The sequence below is a fragment of the Mchenga conophoros genome, linkage group LG23 (assembly GCF_057382185.1).
Source record: "Mchenga conophoros isolate Kocher_MC1m ecotype Shallow Benthic linkage group LG23, M_conophoros_male_GT1.1, whole genome shotgun sequence".
Classification (NCBI taxonomy): domain Eukaryota; kingdom Metazoa; phylum Chordata; class Actinopteri; order Cichliformes; family Cichlidae; genus Mchenga; species Mchenga conophoros.
In genome coordinates, this window is record NC_140547.1 from 15,080,269 (window position 1) to 15,107,034 (window position 26,766).

General features: G+C 40.3%; 1 protein-coding gene and 1 long non-coding RNA gene across 3 annotated transcripts in view; one reads left to right on the forward strand and one right to left on the reverse strand.

Annotated features, from left to right (window-relative positions):
* The window catches only part of tgfbr3 (transforming growth factor, beta receptor III), a 73,335-nt gene that overhangs the window by 12,712 nt on the left and 33,857 nt on the right, over positions 1-26,766 (reverse strand). For both annotated transcript variants that reach the window (XM_085265509.1, XM_085265508.1), the window contains exons 4-14: positions 22,182-22,319; positions 14,459-14,642; positions 12,340-12,502; positions 11,761-11,908; positions 9,347-9,524; positions 8,966-9,219; positions 8,063-8,212; positions 6,348-6,446; positions 5,684-5,872; positions 4,152-4,439; positions 2,573-2,693 (exon numbers count right to left, since the gene is read on the reverse strand). In XM_085265509.1, the coding sequence (XP_085121635.1) occupies positions 2,573-2,693; positions 4,152-4,439; positions 5,684-5,872; positions 6,348-6,446; positions 8,063-8,212; positions 8,966-9,219; positions 9,347-9,524; positions 11,761-11,908; positions 12,340-12,502; positions 14,459-14,642; positions 22,182-22,319 (1,912 nt within the window). The remainder of the gene's footprint in view (positions 1-2,572; positions 2,694-4,151; positions 4,440-5,683; positions 5,873-6,347; positions 6,447-8,062; positions 8,213-8,965; positions 9,220-9,346; positions 9,525-11,760; positions 11,909-12,339; positions 12,503-14,458; positions 14,643-22,181; positions 22,320-26,766) is intronic.
* Positions 4,224-25,556, forward strand: LOC146546883 (uncharacterized). The gene is made up of 3 exons (XR_014890801.1): positions 4,224-4,455; positions 9,026-9,189; positions 24,438-25,556. It is a non-coding gene; the product is annotated as an uncharacterized LOC146546883 (long non-coding RNA).

The following is a 26,766-nucleotide window of genomic DNA, read 5'->3' on the forward strand; positions in this document are numbered from 1 at the left end:
TGCTTTCAAATACTGCCTTGATGTCTATAGGGTACAGTTCTCTGCAGGACATCTGACTGGTCTTGAATGTTGTTTTCTACTTTTAACAGAACCAGACATCTGCTTCAAAGTTGAACTTTTGATTTATGCTAGCTTTATGTTGTTGCCAAACTTGAAACAGCCCTGATATCTCTACGAACATCATTTATTTATGTAAATTTGCCTGATGTGGAAAGAAGCACTCCTGCGTAATGACTTGTTTTTGTTCAACTTTGGCCTTTCGTCATAGAGCTGTTGCTCCAAGACTCTCAACACAGAAGAGTTTCAAACTTATAAACCATGCAAAGGTTGAACTCCGTAGCTCAAAACATGTTATTTAACCCAGCTCAGGTCCACAAGGTTACTAGCTCTGCCTAAAGTGCGGTGTACAATCTGCAAGCATATGTCAAAGATTTACTCTCTTCTTTTGTTCATACTCTGCTGAGGCATGAATCCTAACTCATGTTCATCCTTTCTTTTTCAGAACTAAAAAAAATACGTTTTATGATATTTTTAATGATAAAGTGAGCTTCTTGACATCTGGCCAGTGAATACAGCAAACCATATGGAGAGCCTCATTCAGTTGGTTTTAAAATAATAAATGAGATATTTTATGAGAAATCAGTTACTTAGAAAGACAAAGTTATCTAAAGGATGAACGCGTTCATATATCAAACACTGCAGTTCAACCTGTTCAGTCCAATGTGATATAAAAAATTATCCTCTGCCTTTACATTAATACTACATGTACTGATGTGATGATATAACCAACACTGCCAGCCTCTCAGATAGATTATACCTTTCAAGTTTTTCTAAACGTTCCTGAACCCATAAAAAAGGGATCAAATTTATTGACGTTGTGAAGCAGTAAATCTAATTTTGATGGTAGAGCTTTGAGGCTGTTATGTTTTTCCATGCACCAAGTTGGCCACAAGTGGCTCCCTTTGATTTGTAGATTGAACTCAGCTTTTTGGGATGTTGTCCAGTGCAGAACCGTGGCCCTTGAAAAGGCTGCTTATTTTGTTTGCCATCCTAGCATAAGCGATGCCTTTGTGTTCTTTGAATTCGAGGGTTTTTTTTTCCAGTGTGTTTATGGCATAAGTGTGTTTACTTACTCCATGGAAAATAAACCCGCTGCACTGGCATAGTGGTGCAGGCAGTGCACCCTGCCTGTACCACTTTGGACTAGCTTGGCTTAGACACTCAGCCATTACTTCAAATTTCACCGTCTCTGTTCACCAATATCCTCAGCATCAACACTGGCATGTCTGTGCTAAAAAGTGACTCCATCCATTTAGTATCATTGCCCAGCATTGGAGGCTGATGTCCAATTAAAATGTAATAAAGCCACAAACTTCTGGTTAGAATTATCCTGCACAACTCTGACTCACACTAGAGCTCAGACAAGTAGGAACTTTAAAGCTAGTAAAATTACTGATGTTTAAGAGTAAGACCAGGATCTGAAAAATACCATCAGTGCATACACTGCAACTGGGAGAAATCAATCAATCAATAAATTGTTTGGTCTATGAAGAGCTCATCACAACTGATATTAACATCCGAACAAAATACAGGGTTCAAATCCACAATGGAACACTATTCTGAATAGCACACATATACTGTAGCACAGAGATTGACCAAGCCAATACCAAAACCAAGTTTCGTTAGGTAAAGGAGTAATCAGTCTATTTTCTACCATTGTGAAATAGCGGTTGGGCTGTAGCTTACACCAATTAAAATGATCTAATTTACATCAAATCACAAGCCAACAAACATGACTCAAACTGACCCCAGGTCTCATGTTGATGTCATTGCTCAGAGGGGGATGCTAATATGAAAAATGCTGGCAGTCCGCTAGAGAAAAGGCACTGATTATATCAGTCCATTTAGGTTTAGGTCATAATAAATATCATGTGAAGGCATTACCTCAGGTCTCCATCCTGCCTTCTAAATGTACTTACACCCCCTGAGGTGCTACGATAAAGAGTGTGAACCAACAAGTGACTAAACATCGAGGGACCTTTAGGCTCTGATTGGGCGCTCAAAGCCAACAAGTGGACCACCGCTCCTCATTTTCCCCCTCACTAGTGGAAAGCTGAGGCCACAGTGAAGGGCCTAAGTGAAAACAACTGGATCTTAGTAACGTATGACTGTTCTTTTCCATGTCTCCCTCAGCATGGTCTGGTCCACAGCAGAACTGGGCCTCAGCGTTAGCACACTCCCCTTTATCAGCCATATGCTAGTTTGAACACACACACCCAAAAACACACTCTTGTGTACAGATGTCAATGTAAACGGAGACACACCATATGTGTATGCCTAAGCACCTGTATACACAATCATATACACACAACACAGTTAATAAGGACCAGATGTTGGACCGTGATCCCGTCGTTTGGTCTGATCTCCAAGTATCGACTTTATGCGGTTCCTCTGCCTTCAGAATTGCTTCTTTCACTGTGCATACTCGTATTTGTGGGTGTCACAGTTCCAAGCACAACTGAACTCCTGGTGTAAACAGATGTAAATTATGTTTGCTTTTGCTTTTACTGACCTGGTATGTGGCTCAAGTCATCCACCACAACCAGCGGTTGAGTCGAGACCTTTTTGTTCATCATCATCGCCATGATATTGTCCACAGAGAGAGAATCACAGTTTTCAATGGGTGGCAAACACTGTGCAGAAAATTAAAAAAAAAAACCTAATTAATAACTTGACATTCATATTTCTCAAACTCAAAAGTGCATTCACTCATATCTGCTCAAAAGTACTAATTTGGAATTCAAAGTAAGGAAAAGCTTGCCATCTTCACCCACTACAGCTGATGGCAACTGTAATATGTTAGCACCACAATCACAAGCCAGCCTCAGGATACTACACACACACACACACACACACACACACACACACACACACACACACACACACACACACACACCCGTTCAGCTATCTTAGTGAGGACTTTCATTGACATAATGGTTTCCCTAGCCCCTTACCCTAACCATTAAAAATGATTGCCTAACCCTAACCCTTACAAAAAAAAAACAAAAAGAAAAACATGACTCTATTAGTGGTAGAAATAAGCTTATAATTATTTTTATATCTAAAATATTAAATAATTATATAAAAAATATTATATTCATATCAGATGGATTAGACAGTTTCCTCTTGCACTGAGATTGCAAATAAATGTGTGATTTATAAAAACTAACAAAAAATTATGTGGGAATGTTGAAGACTAACAATTAACCTCACAATTAATTTTAAGAGCACAAAATAAAGCACAATAAGACTCAGTGTTTTGTGGAGGCTAAATCCCCTCCACAATTCTTTGGAGGAATCTGTCTGCCTTTCTGGTTTTAATATAATGTTTTTAGTTTATTTTTAGGATTTTTTTATATATATACCACACTTCCCATTAGCTCAAAAGGTGAATTCTTACACAATAATTTAATCGAAGGACCAGTCAGTCAGATGGGACAAGTACAGTATACGCCAAAGAGGACCGTCGAGGGAAGGAGAAGAGGAGCAGAAAAGTTTATCAGGAGCTTTAAAGGAGAGTATGGATGATCCAGCGGCCCCTAGGACCGTGCACTAAAGCTTTAACAAAAGAGAACTAAATCAAACTCTTTTTCATACCTAACCATAACCTAATTGTAACCCTGACACTAAAACCGCATTTTGAGCCTTCAAACCTGTGAGGACCGGTGAGTGTGTCCTCACAAGTGACTGTTGGTTCTCACAAGTATAGTAGAATGCAGATTTCGGTCCTCACAAAGATAGCTAGACAGGAACACACACACACATATATATTTATTTTTTTGGGGGGTGGGGGTAACATTTAGGTAAGACTTACAGAAAGTAAAAGAAAGCACTTGCACCAGACAGAACAAATAACAGAGGGAGAAAAAAAAAGATGATTATTTTGCTCAGTGGTCAGCCACTTGGGAAACTGTGCATCGATGCATGGTTCCCGCTTAGGTTTGGGGGCAGACCTGACACTGAATGTTGCAGGTCAGCCGGAGTAAAGATTGTCTCCTACAGGCCCGGCTGCTCAAACAAACACTGGTGATACTCTGGGAGACTAAAAAAAAACACAGCAATGGCTCTTTGGGGAAGATTATTCTGCATACCTGTGGTAAATTTAGATTCCTCTGAGATGACTTTGAGCACAGAGACATCTCACAATGCAGGAAAAGCAGGGACACTTTGAAAGTTGAGTTGAAGATGAAGCTGAAGGTTTTCTTATCCATCTTTGTAGGATGGACAGGGAATTGAGGATAGTATGTGACGGAGGCATCTGTTGGACAAACTGTCTCAATGAGTGTGTACTCTGAGGACACGCTGGGATTGGAGTCATGAGAAATGAAGCACGATATGATGGTGAACCCCAGTTCTGGATCTGATGCAGTTGATGTGATCTGGAGCAGATGAGAGGCAAGTAAAAACAGATTTTATTTGTCAGTTGTCGTGACAGGAGTCTTCATGAAGTGAAGTGACAAAACTGAACAACAACACAATACTGCTCTGATCTGATGTGAGCTTTACTTTATAATATAATCATTTCTGGAAGAAAACCTAATCTGCTGTTGTCTGAAGAAAGTCTGCAAAGTAATCTTGTTGGACAAAACATGCAAAATGAAAAGGTGTCATTTTGTATTTGTGTTTCTTTAAGACAATCGCAGAAACAATAAATACAAATTATTATTGTGTTTTATTGCCTAGTCCTAAAATTGGGAACAACGATAAACACAAATACAAACAAACATAATTTACAAGATGTTAAAATGCTAATTTAAAGCTGAAACAATCAATATTTTCGTGTTAACACTGGGCAGGACAAAAGGGGCACAGTCATGGTGAGAACCCTCAGCTCTAATGAGCTTCTGGTTTCTTTTAGAGCGTTGTTTTGGTTTTATGCTTCAGCTCACTTTTGCTGTACCAGCAGCTGTTCGGGAAAAATAAAATTCAAATCCTACCTTTTACTAACCACAACAGAAAAAGAAGTTCAAAAGTTAGCAGGCAGCTGGTGGCAACTAAAGTGCCAAATAATTCTGTCAGCAGCAACCCAAAGCTGAGCCAAAATAGACTAAATAAGTCTTCTAATAGAAATATTGTGATGTATTTATTGCTGCCAGTGTAAAGATATGCAAAACAAAACAAGAACGACTGCCTGAAAGGTGAGAAACAAATATTTAGTCATGTTTTACTTATTTCTCAGTTAAAATAAATGCAATGCACTTAAGAGGGAAGGATAAAGACACTCTGTGAGCACTTTGTATTTACAGCACACTGGCTTTGTGTCCATGCTGTGAGTGAAGCATCTCATGCTGATGTCCTCCTACATCACCTCTTCAAAGGACTTTTCAGTCTTTGCTATCTCTTATATGACTAGCATAACTACTGTAGTGAAACAGATATTTTTAGCCAGATGACATGCAGAACTGTGATATAATAAAAGCAAGAAGTGAAAGAAATTATTAGCTTTTTAGCTTGAAACAGTCACAATGCTCTTACTGAGCAAAGGGCTCAGGAAGAGATTAAATCTGGAAAAGCTAAAGCCTCAGATGGAGGCAGATGGTTGCAGTTTTCTGCCAAAAGTTTTCATTTACACCAAACATGTATTCTGGCGTGAGAGGTAATGTATTATAAATGCAAAACATACCTCCACAAACACTTTCTGATTTTGTGAAACGGTGAAGAAATTCTGGCGTGCAGGGTTGTTGATAGGCAGCGAGTCGTACAGCTCCATGTTAAACGTCATGTTGTTGACCGGTTGCCTTGGTGGTTCCTGTACAATCCTGGGAGCTGAGGTTTCCTGATTCTTAGTTTTGCTTGTGTATGTGCAGTTGAACTGTTTGAAGAATAAGGCAAAGCCAAAACAAATATCAGCAGGACTCTGACGTTACATTCCACGGCTAAGCACTCTCACTCCACATGACTGTGTGTCACTGTTTGACCACATTAAGACGGACCAGGAACAAAAGAGATATGTATAAACAAGAACAATAAGTGGGAGACGAGGACTGGATGAGATAAAGGAAACTAAGCTAACAGAGAAAAGATGGAGAAACTTCAAAATGGAAAATGGAAGGTCAAGTTCATTAAACGGACATCATGGAAAGATGGGGAGATTGCAGCAGCCAGAAGACTCTTTACTAGCAGCCCAAGGGGCAGTAGGAAACTGGTGTTTCTTCCAGCTATGCATGATTTACTGCAGTTGCGCATATAGAGATACAGTTTATCAGTAGTCTCAACTTGTCAACTTTCCCCTTGCAATGAAGTGCAGATCTGACAGAAAAAGGACCACAATGATTCCAGAGTCTTACCAATATGGTAGATGAATCGAACGTTTTCACGGGAAGCATTCTCTCGGGCCCTCTCTGGTCGCTATTCCCATCTTTGGTCTCAGCATGACTTACAGTGACCTGCACATCAAAAAGAAGTTTGTTACTAAGCCTACGCTGACAAACCTGAGCACAACAATCAGCAATTGACGGAAAGTTTACACAAGATTTTTTCCAATTTTTTTCCCCCTTTTCTACTCCTTTAGTATTGCCTCATTCAGGCGGAGATTTGAATTGTTAAGAGAGGTCGGCAAAACATTCTTGCTTAAATCTGGGAATGTCCTGTGGCCTCAGTGAGACAGGACATATTTCTAATTTCTCAGTGGAGTAGTGGCATGTCAGGGCCTGAGATGAGTCTGCTGCTTTAGAGAGAGGACTGTCTCAATGACACTAACAGAGCTGTTTTGAAGTTTGCTGACCTGCCTTTGGTGCCACTGCTGAAATAAATCAACATATCACAGCAATGTGGGGACAACAGCCAAAACACATTAGCTTTGATGAGTGGGAACCCAGACAATGAAAATTAATCTCCTTTGACCGGAGGTCAGAGGTTGTCTGCACGTCCAAATGCTAGCACAAAAGATGACCTTGGACGTATGCCTGGGTTTTTAATCTGCACTGGACAGAAAAAGTGTTTTTTCCAAACTTCCCCGAACAAAAGATTTTAAAAGGCCAGGGTAGAAGTGATTCATGCTTGCTTGTTAGAACAAACATGCTGAATGAATGCATTCCACAATAATGAAGATAACTGGGGATGTCTTAATCACATAAAAGCAAGTGATCACAATTAGATACAAAAATGAGTCAGAAATGTAATCATTTTCCCTGCACATATTGTCCATATTTTTCCAGTTTCCATTTGTACACAAAAAGAGCATGGCTATCAGTGGACATCTTTATTAAAAAAATATTTATTTATGACAGGTGTCAAGCCTCTGAGTGAGCATTTCCCATGGCAGTGCTGACATTTAAGCACTGGTCATGGTCAACACCCTAACAACTAATCTAATCAAATTAGCCTTCAAAGCTTTCTGCCAGATCTTTTTTAAAATGTGATTTATTTTCTTTGAAAGAGTATGTGTGTTTGAGTATTTAAGCTCAAATGATGATCTTTTTCTAAACTAATCAAATACATTTATTCTCTGAATGTACTTAAACTGCAAGTGAAAGCTAAAAATACCTTAAAATAAAACAAAAAGGCTTTCTGACAGTGGGTAAATCTTTCCCTGACTTCAGAGTGTCACAGCTCTGTACTGCCCATAGATATCAATGCTTTAACAAGCCCAACATCTTAATATGTTAAACCTAGGCTAACACACATCTATTTGCATGTTAGTCACTCAGGAATTGTTTAGACAAGCAAAGTTTGACTTTGGCACGTGGTTAAAACTGTGTAAAGGGTGTATTTCAACAAAAACTAGTATCTTTTCTAAAGTTTAAACAAGTAGAAAAGAAAGTTTTCTGACTGAAAGCCTTTCTGTTAAAATGTTCTCATTGTCTTCTCATTAAGTTGACAAGTTAAAATAAAGCAAGATAATTATAGGGATTTTTTAGAAAATGAAGAGTGTTTTGTAGTTTATTTCAATTTAAAATTAAATCATATCTTTGTATTTATAGTAGCAACTAGAGGTCTGATATACAGAGAGGGCATTTTCAAGTAATTTCAGCTATACTGTAACACCACATAATATACTCACAGAATTGAAGTAGATCGTGCTATCCTCTATGGTGAATGCGGTGGTCTGACAGCCAGTCAAAGGAGTTTCCAGAGTGTAGTGGGTGGCATTGACTGTTGCTTTGCATTGTGGGTCTTGAAGTGTGAGGCTGGCATTTGTAAACCCGCTTGCCTAAGTTAAGAAAAAAGAAATAAAAAGACAAACATGGATGGAGATCAAAACATTTTTCCGTTATTAACTTTTCAGAATTGTAAAAAGAAAAAAAAAGGAGAAAAAAGTCCAAGTACTTGTGCAAAACCTTGAGTTCTCAGGAATAAACAAATCCCACAAGGTGGTCTAGCTCCAGCTCCCAATTACAGCCTATGCCAGTTTCCATTCTGTGATGTGGGCTGATTGAGCTGTCCCTATGTTCAGACGCCAAATGCTTGAAACAGCCCTGCCTGCTTCAGTGATTTACTTTTTCTCATTTCACTTTTGTAGATCTGAAACTTGCTATCCCCACACAACAGATAGGTGGGCTCAACTGTCTCCATAATTATCCACATGTAACCATTAGACCAAGACAGCATCATTATTTGGTAACAACCTCAGCACACAGTGCGTGCTTTTTGAAAATAAACAACACAGCGTCATGGAGGTTTATGCTAGTATTTTGTAATCGCTGCAGAAGACATTCATTCAGCCTTTTAATTGGTCTAGACGCTGCTAGTCTTTTTGGATGAGCTCCATTTTGTTGTTTTCCGCTCTTCTTGTCACATTTTGTCACACTGACTCTGTGTCGTGTGAAAAGAGACGCAAAAGTAAATCAACAAAATGCCTTTCTCATTGATCAGAAGCATAGAATACATCGATATTTAAAATAACCATTATTTGTAGCCTGTTGGGCTCCGGGCAGAATCAGAGAATGTCCGGTTGTTTACTCACCTGAAGACTTTGTTTGTCAATGCTGACCACCATCCTTTCTTTTTTGCACTGCACACTAAGGTCAACATTCAAAACGATTTCGGGCTCATTGGACTCGTAGGGCAGGTGTCCCAGCGGAGGCATGCCCCCAGTTGTAAGAAATGGAAACGGCAGACCGGATCGTCGCAGTGGCGTTCCATCTACAGGAAGAGGACTAGAATCACGCAGGATGGCGAGTTCGGGAGGTAATTTGCTCTCCAGAGAATCCACGACATCTAGAAGTCACACGTAACCTTATGAGGCTGATTTTCCATCCAGGAAACTACACCTACAACTTTTTACAATTGCACGCTAGTTTTATGCTTCATCATGAATGGAGGATGTGATTCTTCTTCAGCTTACCTGGCTCTCGAAGTCGGATATTGAAGTGGTTTGCCACGGGAGTGCTGGTGTAAGATGTGACTGGATTGTGGCCACGATCGCTTGCCCACTGGATTAAGGCTTGTGGCCCTGATGGCAAGTGCTGCGTGGGGGATTTGGACACTAGTGCCTGTGAGCCAACAGTCACTGTATCAGAGGCCTGTGGAATAGAACTCTCATTAGATGCTTTCTCAAAATAACAAGAAGAGAAATTTAAGTTAGCCAATACAGAATCTGATTTACAAAAAAAAAAAGAAAAAAAAGAAATATGGTTTACTGTTCAGGTTTTATCACAGATATTCAACTTCAAGTACAGTCCTGCACTTATTCTGCATGAATCATGTGTGAATCATGTGAATGAGTGTGAGGTAATGGGCGTGTCGCAGCTCGATCATTGCTCAGAAACCAACATGTTAGCTTGCTCCTAAAAATTTGCGTCCTGCCCTGCTGCTCCCCCAGTGAGGGAGGCCTCATTCTTTCTCACAACCATTTCCCACACATTCAAGTCTCTTGAGCAACACTGACGAGAACCTGCTTTCTGACAGATCGAGGCCTGAGTTTTATTTTGGCCATCATATCACTAGCGTAGCTGACGATCTCTCACACATTGGTTGCACAAGCAGCGTATCCTGTGTACCGCTGCTGTCAAGTGAAAGTCAAAATGTAAGCAGTGGGGGAGCTAAAAAATGACTGACCTTTTGGATGTTTAAGATAAATGGTTGAGAGATGTCAGCTGTTGTAACCGGTGCAGGTTTACAGTAAGCTAGTGTTACACTCAAAGTCAACCATTTAGACACACATTCACCATGTATGTTACAATCTTGTAAACATCAATTAAAAAGAATAAAAACAACAGTGATGTTAGGTTCTATTTGAACAGTTCAGCGGGACGTAACAATGCTAGAAGATCATAGCAATGTCTGTTGCTGTGTGATGCACCGCTACATGCTAAAGTTAGCAGTTTCACATATGCACAAATGAGAACTTTAACACACTGATCTTTACAAGGTGTAATCTTCCAATCATATTAACATTAAGTTGTTTGCTAATTAGCTCTAAAACAAAATAAAGGAAGGAATTCAGATTTTCCAGAGGCTGCTCTCATTGTGAAGGCGATTCAAATAAACTGCACCTGGGACCACCACATTAAACAATCCAGGGTGTGTACACAGCTATCACACTAGTCAAACGAAGTGGTGTTTGAGGGCCAAACGTGCCGGAGCATGGATCCTCCGGTGAAAATGCATCCCTTAGTTGTTACATTTACAGCCAAATTGATGTTTTTCTTTATGTTTTGTACATCTACTAAACTGCTAGCGAAATATAATCCAATAGATGAACAAAATTTAACTCCGTAAAGTTGTTTTATACACAATGCATGACACTCAATTGTTCTCCCCACTAAGTGTTATGGATTTTTGACCTGGCATTACACCCAAAAACCTGATCGACTCAGTGTATAGCAGGCAGCTGTACAAACATAGCATGCCTGGCAAAAGTGCAGTGTCACTGCTGCAGCAGCGAGTATCAGCATTAGACACTGAGGAAACGCAAGCCCTCTCCCACACACGCAGACATCAGGGAACACAAATATACATGCTAGAAAATGCAAACTTAAGAAAGTGGCATACAAAATAAAAAAAAAGGTGTTGGTGATTCTCTTTCAGTTCAACTGGAATTGTTTTTTTTACTCCAGGAAAAGAGGAGCTCTAAATTCCAGCCTTGCAGCAATTGTGGTGGTTGGACCACGGCCAGTTGTGTATCGACATGATCTACAGTTAAACTATTCTTCTAAAGTGTGCATAGGTGTCATATTCTTATGGTTCCCGAGGGTCCTGAGACTTGAGTGGCAGTAATGAAGATTTAATATCAAAACTATATGCTCAAGCACACCGTTGATATGCACAAACCCATATTTCTCAGTAAGGTGTATACTGATATATTGTAGTAATTAGCCTCTGTTTGTCTTTTGTGTGTGGTGAGGAAGCCCGAAAGCCTGAATAAAGCGCTCCGCGTATTTCACATTATGATTGATGGGAAGCAGCTCTGGCCCAATACTGCAGCACGCCTGGCTCTGAAAATATATGATGCCCTCTTCACTCCAGCCTCTGGCTCTCTCAAAGTGATGACAATTCCTGGAGGTGCCACAATGACATTTCACAGTTCCTCCTAACCTGTTATCCCCACCCTGTCCCCCAGCGTGGACCAGGCGCCAGTTCAACACACATTTTTGCTGTGACAACTTCTTTGGCCAGCAGCGTAAAGTGTTGACATTTCTGTCCGCGACACCTACAGTGATATGTGATCAACTATATAAAATCATCCGTGATGCCTGGAGAGCAAAAAAGATATCATTTGATGGAAAGCCTTTGTCTCTTGTAATGCTGCCAACTTACCACCACATGCACATTGCCCGTCACATTGTGGACTTTGACGACCCAGTTCACAGATTTAGCGCATTTGAGCAGCAAGACAACGTCTCGATGTACCCAGGTACCTTCCTTCAGTGGCCGCAGATCAACTATGACATCCACCTGGAAAGCACTGCAGGAAAAAAGGAGAGAGAAAGAACAAATAATAATAGATGGTCAGGTCTACGTAATGTTACTGTGCCTTTGTCTGGCCAACTAATTAAAAAGCTGGAGGTATTCCCAGAAAAAAGAATGCAGACGTATGCAATACATAACAGATAACACCGCAGCAAGATACAACACATTCCCAGATTTTCTGTCTTTTGGGTGTACAGAATAATCACTCCACTGGGGAGTGAGGACATTATCTGGCAAACTGGAACGTTAGACCAAGTTTTGAAATCTCTTCCTCAAAAGAAAACCACTAAGTGAACATAACCCCCCTCCGCCTTCATGTTAGTTCCCATCCAAAATAAACTCCACAGAGATTATTGAGAGCATCCTGACCTCAAAAATAAACCGTGACAACATGTATTCTTGGCCTCTGCAGCCTTGGCTGCTCACCTGCTGGCGTTTGGGGCTTGGAGCTCAATGATGTGGACTTCTTTGTCTTTGTGGGGCACAGAGAGGACGCAGCCTTTTGATGTCTGTGGCTCCTTGTAGCTGCCCAGGTAGTTCAAAGACAGGAACTTGGAATCAATCTTGCAGGTGTCAGAAGACAGTGGATCTGAAAGTGGAGAAAAGTTTGTGTTACTGTTCAGAGGGGCTGTGAAACTATTTTGATCCTGCAAAGGAGAAATATAGCTTCTGGTACTTCTCTACCACAGAGAGGTCAGAGCCTGATGTCAACAACAGAACAGCAACCCCTGCTCTAGTGACGAATTCAACGTCCTGCTCACGAAACCTTCGGAAGACTGAACATTTGCTTTAACCCAGCTGTTCCCATCTACAGCAGAGTTGCTCTTGTAACCCTGCAGCTACTATTCGCAGCACTAACAAGGCCCTGGGTTGTGCGCCCAACGAGGTTGCCCTGGTTGGCATAATCTGTCTTGCCATCAACAGGGAATTTTATGTGGGAAATCTTAGCAAGATGTTTTACCAGAATTCTTTTGCAATAACAGGACAATAATATTCATGCTCAGTCATCAAAACTTCTTGTGTTTTTTCCTTCAATTTCACAACAGTTCAAAAAATTCATTAAGATGAAAAGTTGTGCTCATTCTCAGCACAACGGGAAAACACAGACAGATGCTTCCTTATTTGGCAAACAGAACTTTGGACAGAGTGTAAACTGAAGGCTGGCACCTTCCTCTCCGGAACTCTTGTGGCACTTAAAGAGCTGAGGAGAGACCTTGAGTGTGGGCATGCTAGAAAGCAAAGTGAGGATCTCTCCATCTTCATGAAACACTTCTGAAGATGTGAAGGAGTGGAAATCTACAGCTCTTTACTTGAAGTAAACATCATGGCACTCTGAGGTTTTGCCAAACCACAGCCCCTAATGACACCAGCCAAGAGCGTGAAGGCTGAGCAACCTCTCCGCTCTCCACAGAAACTAACAAAACACAGAGAGAACTTACTTAGTGGAGCCATTAATTTCTTTCTGGACACAAGCTTTGCTCTATATTCATGTAGTAATAGATTCTCATTAAAAACAAGTTATCTCGTCTGAGAGCTGATGAAATGCAGAGTCGGATGTGTTGTCTGTTCACAATGTGAGAGCAGAAAATAAAGAATTGTAATTCTGCATCTTGAACATGTGTGAAAATCAATCATAGCCACCCTGGAGACTCCTTCTGTGCTCTTCACTTGAGAAACCCTCCTCCCTCAACTTATTGAAAAAACCAGAAAGAATTTGTCTAATTCTTTCTAACCTCATCTTTCCCTCCTAACTTTTTTCTTTCCTGGTAAAACTACCACCTATTCCCCCAACTACAGAATATGACACCTTGCACCTTGTTAAAAAATGAAAAGCAGTACTGTGTGTTTGTTTGGCTTCACTATAAAGTCTTCTGGTGTATTAACAGCAAAGTAGCAACTACTTTAGTGTCTGTAAGCCCCAAAATTCAGTAAGTCAAAGTACTAAACTCATCATTTTGGCTTCGTAGTTCAGCTGCCATAACTTTTGTTTTACAGCTACATTTTTCATTTCTTGTCAAACACAAAAACCCTTGCACTGTCGATAACTGCAGAGTTGTTGCTGACAAACGTCTATGTGTGGGTTTTTTTGTTTGCTTGCTCTGATACAAGGATTTTAAGTTTGAAATAAGGATGATAAAAGCGTGACATTTCCAATTTAAATGGGATCATTTTTTTGTCTTGTAGAGAAAGTACTTGCCTATATATGTTTGTTTTTTTAATGTATTGGCTTTATTCTGAACCCAGTCATTTTTAAAGATGTTACAATGTTACAGAAATACAACCATTTTTGTTCTGGGTTCCAAGAACTCTTGAGGCTGTAAGCAAGCAAAACTTAGGAATACCACAGGCGGCCTGTTAAAAAGTGTGAAAGGGTGACTGTCTTTTGAGGGAAGGAAAATCTTTTTCTAGCGTAGTGCATGTAAACCTCTAGCCTGGGCTAAAACACAAAAGCTAAGTAAAGTTATGAAAGCTAAAGGGGAATGGGGTGGAGGAGTGCCTTGGGGCCCAGAGCTATGTTTGGGAATGTTGGGAATCTGGTGCACACCTTCTCCGACTTTGATGTAGATGTCTTGAGTCATCTTGAGCTCAGAGAAAGAGGTGACTGCCCTGTACTTCTTCTGGGCCCAGTTGAGGAGTTGCTCATTGCCGTGGGGAAAGGTCTCTTGCTGTATGCGGGTGAAGAGGGAGAAGTTTTCCGGCTTAAACCTGACCTGTGAGCCCATAGATACCTGGAGGAGAAGAAAAAAAGCAGGAGTGTAAGGAACAAAGGAACTGTTGGGATAAAACGTTACCTGCTCTATATAACGTGTTTTCTTCAGTTTTTTCAGCTTTCCTCACGTCCAACTCAATTTCAGAGAAAATGTTTTCTGTTAAAAGTGTTTCACTTGTTGAGAATTACATGCACTTCAATGTTGCTCATTCTTATTGCGTCACAAAAATATAAACTGTAAAACACAGCAAAGCACTAACTCTTTAAATACGATTGAACTTCTCACTTTTTTGCAAAGCTTGTACAAGTATGCTCAGGATATTTCTACACATGTTCCTCTACACAACCAGGTGTCTGGTTTCCAGTGTAGTGCGTCATCACAAATGTATAGTTGTGTTTTAAAGTGGCCACAAGGGGCTACAGATATCCCACGAGGGACAACACATATCTTTGACACACACAAACCAAGAAGGCAAGCACATTTACATATTAAAAACAGAAAATACAAACTTTTTCAGGAAAAGACCACCTTTGCAACTTACTGGAATTCAGAGCTTCATTTCAAAGACATAAACATTCACATACATATTTACTGAAAGCCTACCAAACATCCAAATGAATCCTAGCGCACGGTCTAGACAGCCCACCTCCTTGTTTTTCTTTCCTCCAAGGTATATTATCTGTATGCATGAGCTGAGACAGTGCTGGCAGGTGCAATTGAAACAATAAATCCATTTGAATCTGAGAAATAATACGTCAGACCACTTCTCTGTGATGAGTTTATGAAGTTGTCCCTAAATTGCAATCATGCTTCAATGATAACAGAGTAATATCCCTTCTGACTGTTTAGGCTTTTCAGACATAACTTTTCAAATCTCCACATGCACAACATCTGTCTGACCTCTGGACGCTCCTCTCAGTGTTCCTGGCATTGTCACCAGAGGCTGTAAATACTGCTGCCTAGGAGACAGACATTGTCGAAGAATTCAGGTTGACTTTATTTTTAGTGTGTTTACTACAGTAAGAAGCAACAGAAAGAAAGATGGCGAAGATGAGAGGGGTGGTGCGCTAAGCTGCCGGGGAGGGGCCGGGGTATCCTTGCCAAGCTCAGCAGAGTTTATCAGTTTAATTGCGGGAATACAACCATAATTAGTCGCAAAGAATTAGAGGGGAAAGCCTGAAAGCCAAATTAGCTCCAGGCCTTCCAGAGTGCTGGAAACCTCAGGAATTTGAAACGGGGAAGTGAGACACCCACTCTGGGCTTTAACAAACTCTCTCTCTCTGCTCGGCCTCTCTCTGCACGCCTGGTAGACCAAAAAGTGCTGGAAACCAAAGTGTAGTTTCTTAAATGGCATTTATAAATATAAATATACTGTACTGCGTACTGTTTACATAAGCTGTCATTCAGTTCTCTGGTGCTAGTTTCGTTGCTGGTGTACTTAAACAGGGTGCTTTAGTTAATCCATTTTGCTTATTCTCATGTCAGGAAACTCTGGAAAAAGATCTTAAAGATGATTGCATTGTATCCATGTCCTTATAGGGCTGTAGCATGGACTGTATATATTTTGAAACCCAACATCAACAATTTGGCTGCAACCATGTTTGTCTTTTGGAGCCAGAAGTGACCGTATTTGGTCGAGTTGTTGAACTGCTAAGTTATCGGTTAATCCTAGCATGCCTAGTTAGCAAGCTGCTTCTAAAAAGTGTGTAGGTGCAACACAGTGACACACAGGGTTAAATAACCTAAGGCACTAGAATTTCACTCAACAAAACCAAAGCATAAACGTTCTGTGCTACACAGTCTGCCATATTATTTGTTAGATATTTCCATTGAAAATATCCCAAAAGACACAAAAATTGCACAAACTGGTAGGGAGGGCCCCGTTCAGTGACGTAAATTAGTGTAAAGTGGACACTGTAGGAAGTGAGCTTGTGAGGCTTTCGATGTTGGCTTCGTTTTTGGGCTCCAGCGGTTCCCGACTGAGCTGTAGAAAAGAAATACTTGTGAAGTAAAATTGTCTCTACTCTCGGGTGGAGATCTGTTTTAACAAAGTGCTGCCATACTGAGTTCTCTGTAATGGTGTCAGTTATTTGAAGCTGAGTCACAGTAAATATATTAGACTACCAAGCTGGGGAAGTCAAAATTTGCATGTTTCAACAGGAAGTCTGATGTTTCAGCTTCCAAAATTATTGGATCAGTTCTGGAGGCTACTAATGTACCACTCTTTTTCTGATTATAGTAACATGAGCAAGAAAATCGAAGTTTAAAGACATGACTGCCCTGAATAGAGAGACATTTCTCAAATTTTGCAGTTGTTAGAAATTAACTTTAGACCTCTGGCACTGACATACATGCTTTCATGTTCATAATGGTACTTTTAGTCAACCATGTTACTGAAAGTGGTTACAGTTGGAGAGATTAAATCGTTTTTTTTCTTGTCATTTCTGCTGCCCTCTTAAAAAAGAAACAATCTTATTCTCTATTAGATTTTTACCTGGATAAATAAAGGATTCCAGAAAGCTGATTCTGGTCATCTGGTCATTGCATTTTCAGTGTTTTCAATGAAGGATATATTAAAAATCATGTAAGATAAAAGCACATCTGCCAGTCCTGAAGATCCCAAACATTTAACAGTATATTTCCGGCTCTTTCTGCCTGTATGGATCAACATGTTATGGCCATATGTGGAGCAAAAGGGAGACAGCATGCCAAATGTTTGAGATCAATTATCACGAGCTGCGTTCTCACTGAGCAACACCCTTAGTCTGGGAAATTGCAAAAAGCTGTTTGGAAAATAAGAGGTGTTGCAAACACAGGAGGGTGATGGAAAGTGCAGAATGAGTTGATGGATATTATGAGCATGCAATAACTCTCTGATATTAATGTGATAAATGCTTTGGTGGCTGATTTGATCTTCTCTTACTCAATGAGATACTGCTCTCTGCAGATGTGTTCCTGTGAACTGGCAGGCTCTGTTGTGGAGAAAACAATACCATATGTCTCAGCGCCACTCTGGAGCGTTCCTCTGCCATTACTGTCTCCAAATAAAAACACTAGTGGCTACCCATGGTTTCCATTGGTGATTACAGTGAGGAGGGAGCTCAAACTATGAGCCTACAAATAATGAAAGAAATACTAGAGTGAAAAGGCAAAGTTTGGCAACCAGGCAGTGGACAACATACATGCCAACAGCTTAAACAGTGTTGTTCCATGAAAAGTCATAAAACATTTGCTCCAGATCAAGCCTTTCAAGCGAAGATGCAACACAGCTCAACCTCAAACCCACAAGAAGAAATATATGCATTTGGCCACAAAGTCAGCAAAGCACACTTTGCAGATGTCTCACTTCCAATCATGGTGTCCCTTGGTAAAATAAAATTTGGCCTTTATTCAGTGTTCATATTTCATGTCAGTTTAGAAACGCAATGATTCCCACCTGCAGGTGATTGACAAAAAGCACTGTGGAAGGCATGTTTTACAACAAAAGTCTGGCATTTTAAAAGCCATCGGAGTCCAGTGGCCAACAGTAACAGTGTGCTCAACATCTCTGAAGCTTTTCCAGGCAGCCCATCTGTGTCCATGGAGCCCTGAGCACAGGGACCAGGAAACAAGGACTGGCAGGTCTGATTCAGAGTCCTGTTAGTCGCAGGAAACAGCCTCTCCAGTGGAAAGGCAAGTGAGGGAGGTCTGGCATAGGGTTTCTATTCTGAAGTGTTAAGTCCAAAACCGACTTAACTTGACTCTTTGCTCTCACTAAAGCAACATCTCAACTCCTTTCTAAAGCAGAAAGAGTGGAAAGTTCCTTAATGTGCTGACCTTTTTTTGCATCAGTGGTCATGGTCAGTTGTCGTTTCATGTGCAGTACCAGAAACGAACCTTTTCTACCTCATTAAAGGCGTGGATGTCAAAGAGCCCTGTGATGAACCTTTCCAGGGTTTACTCCACCTTTTGACAAGTGGTTAGGGAAAAAAATGGATGAAGGTAAAAGCATAAAGCAGGTCTGACCAAACATCGATTAGAATTAGTTATGACAGTTATTGGAGATGACGAAGATGAATACCAATTAACAGTTAGGAGAAGACTCAAGCAAGATGTTGAGTTGTATTTCAGTTTTGTGGCATGTTAAGGAGGTGTCACTGTGGAGAGAACCTGAGAAGATCCGGGACTTCTTTGGGCAATGTGCAGCAGTCAGGCTGGTGGATAAGATACCAACACTGCCAGAGGGCTCAGTGCTGCCACTCAAACAGAAATACTTAACACCTAATTCAGCAGGGGCCCCTGTAGTCAGTCAAAGCCATTAGTTCGGCCTACAGTGTTTAAATTCCCTTTATCTCTTTTCAGCTCGCTCAAAAGCTGCTATTATGTGTCGGACAAATATTTTACTAAAGTGCAAACAAGAGAAAGCTGACGCCTCGGTTTGGTTGGGTCTAAAATGCTTCAATTTAATGAATACTGTGAATTAAGTCAAAGATGTAAGAATACATTTTATCATTTAAAAAGAAAATTCAATAAAAGATATTGTTAATTGGAGATTAAGCTGAAGTTATTAAAACCTTGCCAACATGGTTACACTCACAGCATTAGCTCTGCCTCGAAGTTTTCTTTAAAATGATGGTTTTCAGCTGCTGTCTGTTCGCCACCACTGACAAGGGAAGATATTTAGTGTGATGCTGACCTGCTGGTCTTTGCAGAAACACTCATCTCACTGGCCACACATTATCAGAGCTTAAGAAAACACAAGCTGGCCAGATGCTCATCCATCTGTATGAAATGCATCCGTTTCTTTCTGACATGAGAACATTTCCATTTGTACAGGAAATGATAATTAAAAGGGCTGTTTAGCACTCAGGCCTAATATCCTAATGTAGTAAATTTCTCTGAAAACTATGATCCCACTCAAGGACAAACAGATCCCATATTGGTTAGTGAATTTTAGGAACTTCAAACATGTCTGTTAATGCTTTATTTAAAAAAAAATAACAGATTTTCTAAATTTCTCTAAGAATAGAAGAAACCTTTCTAGGATACACGATGAGTAAAAACAAAACCTTGTCAGCTAACTATGTAAACACTTTATTGTACAGGAATCACTCTTGATGCAGAGGTGATGAGACCTAATATGACTCTGTGATGAAAGTCCCTGTCACACAAGCCTATAAGGTTTCATAAGATCTAGCAGAGGCCTATTAATACTCAGTGAATTACTGTTCTAAATGTCAACCAGGCTGGGACACACAGAACATTTTATTGGAGTACGTAGTTCTTAAAATTAGATATGGAGAGGTGACAAATTAAAGGAAAAGAAGTTTGTTTCAAGACATGACTGAGCCTTTACGGGAGAACCTCTCTGTTGAAAGTTGTAACATAATACACAAGTGGCATTGTCTCTAAACCAGTTTTCAGTAGTAAGAACACATATGAAGCAGACTATGCTCTGCTGTGTGCTACATGTGAGACAGGGTACTTGAGGACAAGCTAATTCTCCAGATACTGCCCAATGTTCATGAGTGAAGACAGCTTTAGCGAGATGTTTGGTGTTATGTGCCCTTGGCCCTCTGGTTATCTGTAAATCAGACTCTATAATCCATCCCTCATAATTTGTTCACTCTTTATTTAGATGTCTCTGGTCTGGTCTAATGAGCTGGAAGCCAATAAAAGAGAACAGGAAGCTTGTTCCTCCTCTTTCTTCTTCGTCCGTTTAATTCTGATGTTAGGTTAGATTTTGCGACCATTCCAAGGCTCGTCTCAGTGAATTTGATGCTTTCTGTTGATTTTGGCTGGCTAATCACTTTTTTGTTTGGGAGTAATATTTGATTACGGTTAATATTTTGGGTTTTTTGCTTTTGTTGTTGTTGCTGGATATGTTAAGCATCGTGCATTTGCTTGTGTGTTTTACAGTGGGTTATGTTGGACAACTTTTGTATACACCAAGTGGAGTCTATAAAAGCTGAAATGCATTTAGCATTTAGCAACTGGTTCCTAAGGTTATTACCAGTGTTTTTATGATAGCAGTGGAGAGTGTTTAACATGTCAGACTCAAACATTTCACATAGGTTTTCCACCAGTTTGAGAAATGATAAAAGCAAGATTAACATCATTCTCAAACTTTTGGCAAACTATTCATTGACTGGGGGATTATGATTCTGGAAGATACAACATCTATCAGGATACAAGTCTGCACTGGATAAAAGTGATGACCCACTTTATTGACTTGTAGTGACCCTTTCCTGTAACAGGGCCAGTAGACTGAAGCGCTGCCAGCAAAAAGCTCCCAAAGTCACTGGATCCTCTTGCTGTCCTTGTGTTATGCGCCTGTGCGTAACACAAGGCTTTTGCCATTTGTCCGTATTCTCCTCCATATCACATTGGCTTTATGGGAAGATGTTTTGAGCTTAAGAAGTAAGCTTGAAAACTCTCAACCACATATGGAAATAATTTGCGTACCTGATGCTGCATTCTTGCACAATGCTTTGGTGTTAACATAGAAATTGAAAAATGAATACTTCTGGGAAGCCAGCAATACAGAAAAGCCTTCAGCTCACATGAATGCAAAGCGAAGTTTTCATAGTTATATAGCACAGTGAAGCCACAGCTACAACAGAGACCACAGCTACAGCGGAGGCTTCTGGGTTTCATTTCGCACTGATTTTCTCATGTGATACACGGGCTTTGAACAAGAGCACTGAAGCAGTGCATTTTTACATTTTTATTAAGTTTCCCAGAGAGGCCCCCTGGTACCTTCACTAAATATGGCTGACTCCCCAGGGGACCTGGCTCCAACTTCACTAAGATACCCTTCACTAAATCTTTGCCTCTTCCACCCGAGTCCTAAGAAAAACTTCAGTCTGCAAAGCAAGAGGAAGAGATCTTGTAACAAATAAAAGTTACATTTGTAGAAAGAAAAACACAGGATTTATCAATATTATATACTTGCTTGCAAACCAACTTGTACGACAATTTCAACAAAATCAGTAGACGAAAGGATAAAGTTGGTGAAGCTTTAGTGCTACAGTTTTTGGTACCACACCTTCACCGCTGAGGGGTTTTTTGTGATACATGGATACACCCAGTGTCATATGAACAGCAGCCAAGCTATCAACAGGACTGTGTAAAGAAGGGTGGGGGACACGACTCGGTGGATGTCGAGCATGAATAAAGCTGACGAAGCAGATTGTGTTAGATAAATACATTTTGGCCCATTTATGAGCGTAAAAACAACCTCTTACAGCTGCATCCTGTATAAGATAATGTGAGTCAAACTTCCGCTAAATACTTCCAAAATTATATTACGACTAAAGAATCCACTGCACCAGATGAAACATTATGCACGGCTCTACACAAGCTATGACTGCACATGCGCGTTGACCAGATGTGCCCCCAAAACATTGGAAACCTCCCTTTGAAGTGCAGAACGGCCTCCTCCGCAAATTTACATCGCTTCAAATATGTTACTCATAGAAAAGGCTACTGAAACGGTAATGCGGTTTAGCCTGTGAGGAAATGAATACACAGTTTTAGGAAGCAGGACTTAAAGGATTTTTTGTGTTCTGGACTCACATAAAAGGTATGTTGGATGCGCAGAGCCAGGTTCTCTGTTTTGACATTCCAGATCAATGGTTGGGGGGAGCTGAGCACGAAGACCAGGGGCTTCTGGTGGTGCAGCATTGACTGGATGGGCTTCAGATGTAAGTCAACCTGGCAAGAGCAAAAAAAAAGGGAGGGGAAAAGGGGAAAAAGAAAGAGAGAAATTAGCGCCCTGTTACCACAAGTATATTGAGGAAGTGAGAAGAGTAAAAAACACAAATCCTACGAGATCAGTCAGAGTACATAACATGATCTGATTTCACACAGCTGAACTGGGCAAATGTCAAAGCTTTGATATTCTCATGTTCCGTTTTGTATAAGCATTAATATCAGGCAACTGCTACTAGTCTGGTGAAAATCCAGCTCTGTTATGATGTAAATTGTTCTACGTTATCTAGCTTTGTGGTTGTTTATGTACTCACTTTGCTGATAAACTTACAAAGACGGCGTGCTGTGTTCTCCCTAAAAGGCACTTGCTTAGCTCTGATATGTATCCTCAGAGGGCTCTTAACTTTCACACAGTGGAGTCTTTGTTCACGGGGAAAAAAATAGTAAGTGGCGGGTCCCTGTAACCATCTCTACAGCTTGCAACTATGCCTTTTTTTCAGACTCCCATTAAAATAGATTTTCACAGTCTGTTAGTGAGATGGCGAAAACAAACGTGTGTGTTTTGGGACCTTAACTGATGTTTCTCGTTTCTAGTGTTAGCCTTCACTTACGCCAAAGTGAGTCAGGTGGTTCAAAGTGCGAGACTTAACCCAAAATCATCTCAGGCAAGGGTCTGGCTTTCCATCATTTTCTTTAAATTGTACTCAAACTGAAAAACACCAACTTACTAACAAACTGTTAAAATTCTCTATTGTTGTCACTGATGAGAACTGACACTCTCGGGGGGTTCAGAGGTCTGTCTGACACTCATCTTTAAACTTCCTCCTCTCTGTATTCACAGACTAATCAAATCAGCTCCATTCTGTGTGTCAGCAGTAAAAAGCTGTAAATCACTAACTGAACCCACAAGGACTCATATTTTAGGAGCTAAACAACACCACAGTAAGTTAATTATTCACAGCTCAGCACAAGATCAGCTTTTGCTTTTGAACTCAAAATATAGCTTTTGTACTTCAATAACAGAACAAATGAGCTGAAAACAGAGTGATGGTGATTAAAAAGCAAGTTGACAGGTTATTATTAGCAGTGCTTGAATTAGTGAAAAACAGGCTGAGCATTAAGTTGCTCAGATGTGGTTATGGAGTGCGTATTATCGAGACAGAGATCTACACGCTATAATTGAAACCGTTAACATTTTCTGCTACACTCATATGTTTTCAGTCACTACAAAACGTATTTGCAAACACTGCAGTACTCATTTAGATGGATTTATTAATGGAAAAAGTAAACAGTTTGTTATAGGTTCTGAACCAGACTAAATACTGAACAGAGTACAATATCCTTTATCCCTTTAATATTGTTTTACATTTGCTCTTGCCAAGTTGATATTTTACGGTCCATGCTTATTCCCGGGGTGTCAAACACTGGAGTTTTGTCAAAACTGCTGGCCTTTATGGCACATCTGCGACACATCTTCCCTTCCAGCTTGTCGTTTCAAAGCTCAGTACTGGTAAAAGCGCCTCCGTGCCACATTTAAGCCTAATTTTTCAACATGCAGCCTCAACCAAGCTGGTTTTAGCACGGTTTTAGCGACCAAGTAGCATTGTGTGCCTTCACCTAACCAGCAAGAAGAAGCAAAGTAAAAAAAAAACAAATAAATTTCTGCTATCACATTTTCAGACCTGCTCTATCATAAATAGAGCAGAACATCAATGGTAGGTAAAGTAATTTATCAGCAGTAACTGTTGACTATGCTGTATGCTGTCATAAATTTGGGGTGGTCGAGTAGGTTGTGATATGAAGCATTGAGCAGGTTGTTTTCTTGGCCCACCCCTACAGCATTATCCTCCTCTCTGACTCCCTAAGTGGCCACTGATTCACAAAAAGAACATCACGTTGTATTCAATAATATTCAGACTAAGCTTACAGATTTCAAGCACTAAAGGGATGGTTTCCAAGGAACTTACATACAACTACATTTAAATACAGTCATTGGAGCTTGAAAAACAAGCTACAGCAACTGTGCAATATATGAAAACACTTTTCACTTTTGAATGTCTTAATATATGCAAAACTTCTGTATTATTAAATTAAAAGCTTGATTTGGTAATTTTTTTACAGTGAAACTGGAAGTGTTTGCCGAGGAAACATTACAGGAATCTTGGGAAAGCATAAACAAGAAGCAACCGCACCATTTTATCGGAATACTTTCACACACAAACAAGATAAGACTGTGATCGCACTCGAAGCACATCCTCAAAGCCAACTTCGAGGAAGAGTCCCCCAAGGTGCCAAAAACATACAAAGATTTACAATTTATTTCAACGAGTAAAGATTTGTTTTTCAATGTGCTTCCTCATGTTGGACAAAGCTGCCACTTATACCAAAGGTTGACTTTTGTTTCATTATCATGTAGACTATAATAACTGTGCCAAATGATATCTTCTTTATCGAGAAGTATGCAGTTAATGAACAGGCTTTTTTTTTTTTGGCATTTCTCTTTTTTCTGTTTCCATTTGATCCATTTGTCACTAAAACAAGAATTCATTGTAATCTGATGTATTTTTGAAGCCATGCAGCATTCTAGACTAACATATACCTCAGCACAGAAGGAAAGTCTGACTGTCATTTTCTGAAGTACAACGATGTGTTACTGTGATGATTCATGAAGTCATTTAACAAGAGATACTAGCAGAACAAACAGAGTCAGCATCAAAGTCCAATTATCATTCCTCAACAGATGTAAGCCCTCAAGGAGAGTAATGCAAACCAGAATGTTCAGTTATGTGGTCCATGAAAGTGTTGCAAAAATCGTTAAAACGTCCCTATGAGACAAGGAAATGGAAGAAATTACTAAACACTTATCTATGAGGCAATCTGGATGGTGATCCAAACAAACAGATCAGAGATTCATCGCTCTCTCTGTCTCACTATTTTTCCCCTTTTTTTCATATTTGCTCCCCCCCACACTTAATCCAGACACTGGAAAAAGCGACTGTATTGCTCCTTTGAGGATAACAACAACCAAGATATAATCATACCTGGCTTGGCTCTAAGAGCCTGGCTTCAATAGATGGAAGAAGGAGGTAGAAAGAAAACGAGAGTCGGGGAGAGTTGTAAAAGATGAGGAATTTTAAACCCAGACAGAAACTTTTCCAGAAGACGTGAGTCACCTGCAAACGCAGGCATAAACAGAGCTCCAAGAAGAGGAAGTGCCAAGAGGCGCTAAGGGTGAAAACTGTGGTGATTATTATCTTTTTTTTTTCCAAGTTTAATGAGAAAACAGCATTAATAAAAATCTAAACCCTTTCTGGGTTGCACAATGTAAGCAATGATGAGGACTCAGCAGCAGCTGGTGTGCATCTCTGCCCACAGAGTTGTGTTCGTGAGGTCTGGTGAGGCTAGTGGGCATAGCAACAGACCTTGTCAAGCAGCCAGGGTGTGGAAAGAAGAGGTGCAAAAGCACCAGGCATCAAAGTACCTCTTGTGGTGTTTGTAAGGATCAGGTTGCGCTGAGTTGTCCTTGATGGAGGCAGCTACCTTCGGAGAACCCTGCAGGGTGTGCTCGGGACAGGAGGCCACGGCACGGCTGATTGATTATCAGGAGCCTGGCACAAGGATTTAGGGGTGCAGGGTCCATTACAGTTAAGGGGGGCATTTGCCAGCAGCCACGGATGGAGGCTTGTCTCGGACTATCACGTTACTGAAATTAAACTCCACACAAGGGACGACAGCTGTAGCAGGATAAGCCGTCACGCAGCATACCATTAGTGGTGGTAGCATGTGTAAACAATGGAAATGTGAGGAAAAAAACAACACAGCATCAACTTTAAGCTCTAAATCAGCTCCAACAACAAACACAGCGCCAACTACAACAAAACCGAAAAAAAACAAAACACAAATCACAGACAAGCTTTTGTTGTATAGCAAAGCCACATGGTTAGATTTAGATCCTACTGATGCCTGTGACACTGAAACGGTAAAGGGTGATTTGTTTGTCCTGCTTTGAGCATGCATTTGCAATTCCAGGACCTTTCAAGCCAACTTAATTACACAATGTTTCAAGAGTGCTTTATAAAGGCTGTGCATCAACATTGTAATGAAATACTTTCACCATCAAATATTTTGCATAGCCGTGTAAACCTGCACCCTGCAGTTAGAGCACACTATCACTGCGGCTCAGTGTCCTTGCAGGAAAAGGGAGTTTCCTTTATTGACAGAGCTAATTAAATGCCTGATGAACCCTAGTGATTCTGAAAAAAACCCAAAACATCCTTTAATTATCTGAAAAGTAAGACTAATCTGGGAACACACTCTCCCACCCAGGAAATAATAATCAGCTTCAGAAAAACAGAAAGAAAGCACAGCATGTATCACATGACATGAACCATCATCACTAAAATCCAAGAGTATATACAAAAAAAACAACAACAACGACATACACAAACTG